The sequence below is a fragment of the Schistosoma haematobium genome, chromosome 2 (genome assembly GCF_000699445.3).
Source record: "Schistosoma haematobium chromosome 2, whole genome shotgun sequence".
NCBI lineage: Eukaryota > Metazoa > Platyhelminthes > Trematoda > Strigeidida > Schistosomatidae > Schistosoma > Schistosoma haematobium.
Window position 1 is genome coordinate 5,896,228 of NC_067197.1, and position 2,052 is coordinate 5,898,279.

At 29.8% G+C, this 2,052-nt stretch overlaps 1 protein-coding gene across 1 annotated transcript; it reads left to right on the top strand.

Moving 5' to 3' along the window:
- The first annotated feature begins 626 nt into the window (after positions 1–626).
- On the top strand, positions 627–1,092 carry MS3_00010731 (uncharacterized protein). Its single transcript, XM_051219126.1, has one exon. The coding sequence runs from the start codon at positions 654–656 to the stop codon at positions 954–956; it is 303 nt and encodes a 100-aa protein (XP_051067329.1). The 5' UTR covers positions 627–653; the 3' UTR covers positions 957–1,092.
- Positions 1,093–2,052: the final 960 nt, after the last annotated feature.

The window sequence follows — 2,052 nt, forward strand, 5'->3', positions numbered from 1 at the left end:
TTAGTTCATGATCTCAATCAAAAACTTAAGTTATATCTTACAATTTAAACAGTCGTATACGGTATCTAGTGAACCTAGTGAAGTGAAATGATCAAGACAAGTGTATAAGCAGTTGTAGTAGTAATAATATTAATGAAAGTACAAAATAATCCACACAAACGATATGATTTAGGAAGAAAGAATTAATCTATGGGATAAAGAAGTATACAATAATTTTAAGACACAAAATCTAAGGGAAGGAATAGTGGATACATATATTTCATTGAAACAGATTCTAAACTATTTCATACATCATTTTCAGCTATTAGTTATGATAATCACATTGATAACCTTAGTCAATGAATCGATATCTACCAGCATGACTAAAATCAAAAGACAATGAATTCATAATTTAACTGAAATGTTACATTTAAACTATACAAATGAACAATATGAATTGTCAGTATGGGATTGTGGAGATTACTATGTTGTTTTTTTTTTTAATATTAAGATCATGAGTCGACCAATGTTACACTACCATTGAAAACCTGAAAGCACTGTTTAACCATCTTATCCTAATATGAAACCCCTCATCAGTGTACTTCATCTAATCACATTTACTAATTATTACAAAAACAAATCAAGAAAAAAATTGTTTTTTCATTGATTTTCTGATGTTATCCAAAAATTGTAACTATTTGATTTCATCCTTAAAAAATAATAATATTGGTAACAATAATAGTAGTAATAATAGCAGTGATAATAGTAGTAGTAGTAGTAATAATGATGACAATAGTAATAATAATAATAATAATAATAATAGTAATGATAATAGTAGTGATAATAAAAGCAGTAATGATAGTGGTAGTAGTAGTAATAATAATAATGGTAGTAATAATAGTAATAATAATAGTGGTAATAATAATGATAATAATATTATGTTTGTATATAAAACAAAATCTTTAACAGATTCATAATCCTTTTTATTAATGAATACACTTTTATTGTAAATATTAAATCGAATAAAACGAAAACTGGGGTAAATATCAAATGGGAAAAACGAGAACATAATGGAAAAAGAAAAAAGAAAGAAAATCACGAATGATATAAACAATTAATTAAATGTAAATAATTTGTTTCATACATTTTCTTTCTCTCTATGTTATATGGTATTGTTTGGTGCATTCGTTGTTGTTGGTGGTGGTGGGGGTGGGGGTGGTTTTGTATCCGTGTGTTTAATCATTGACGACATATTTACAAAATAAATTTTAAAAAATACACAACTTCATATTGGTTTATCCTATAATTGACAATTAATTATTATTAATTTTGATAATAACATAATTTTGATTAAAATCTGACAAGTTAAATTTTGAAAAGAGAAAGATTATTGTTATTTTGTCTTCTTTTGAGATTTCTAGAAGCATTCATAAATCAGTTAAAACTAGAATATTATGAAAAAACTGGAAGCACTGTATGGTCATTTCATCCGGGTGTGAGACTACTCAGAATTATGCATCCACAATCCTGCCTGCCGGATTCGAATCCAGGAGCTTCGGTGTCGCGAGCGAGCGTTGAACTTTTAGACCACTGGTCCGACATCCAACAGTGTTAATATCTAACCACAACCGATCCACCAAATTACGCCATTGTCCATCATTACGTTGAGTGAGTTACTGTTTCACAACAGATCCGCTTGAATATCACCGGTCATCGCTTCTCACTAGAACTCCAGGATATACCTCTTGAAGCCAGTCACTAATGAACACATGATGATTTATGAAGATCGCAGTGAGCTTTCAAACATTTATATCATCTGAAGTTAGTTAATTAAGAATAAACTTGATAACTAAGTTAAAGGTTGGCAAAAAATAAATATTTATGCAAACAAACGGGATAGCTATATCATCGTATTTCTATGGATCAGTACTATAGTACATATCACCAGGACGTCAAACCTTGGCCAACCAACCGCGATGATGATCAGTGCGGCCTGGTCCTAAGCGTGAAAACGGGATAGCTGACTGAGTATAATCATATTTAAGCCATTTAAGATGGACAATGGATAGCTGT

Bases quoted from the DNA above. Each gene is read 5' to 3' on its own strand.
- MS3_00010731 (XM_051219126.1), top strand. From the start codon at position 654: ATGTTATCCAAAAATTGTAACTATTTGATTTCATCCTTAAAAAATAAT.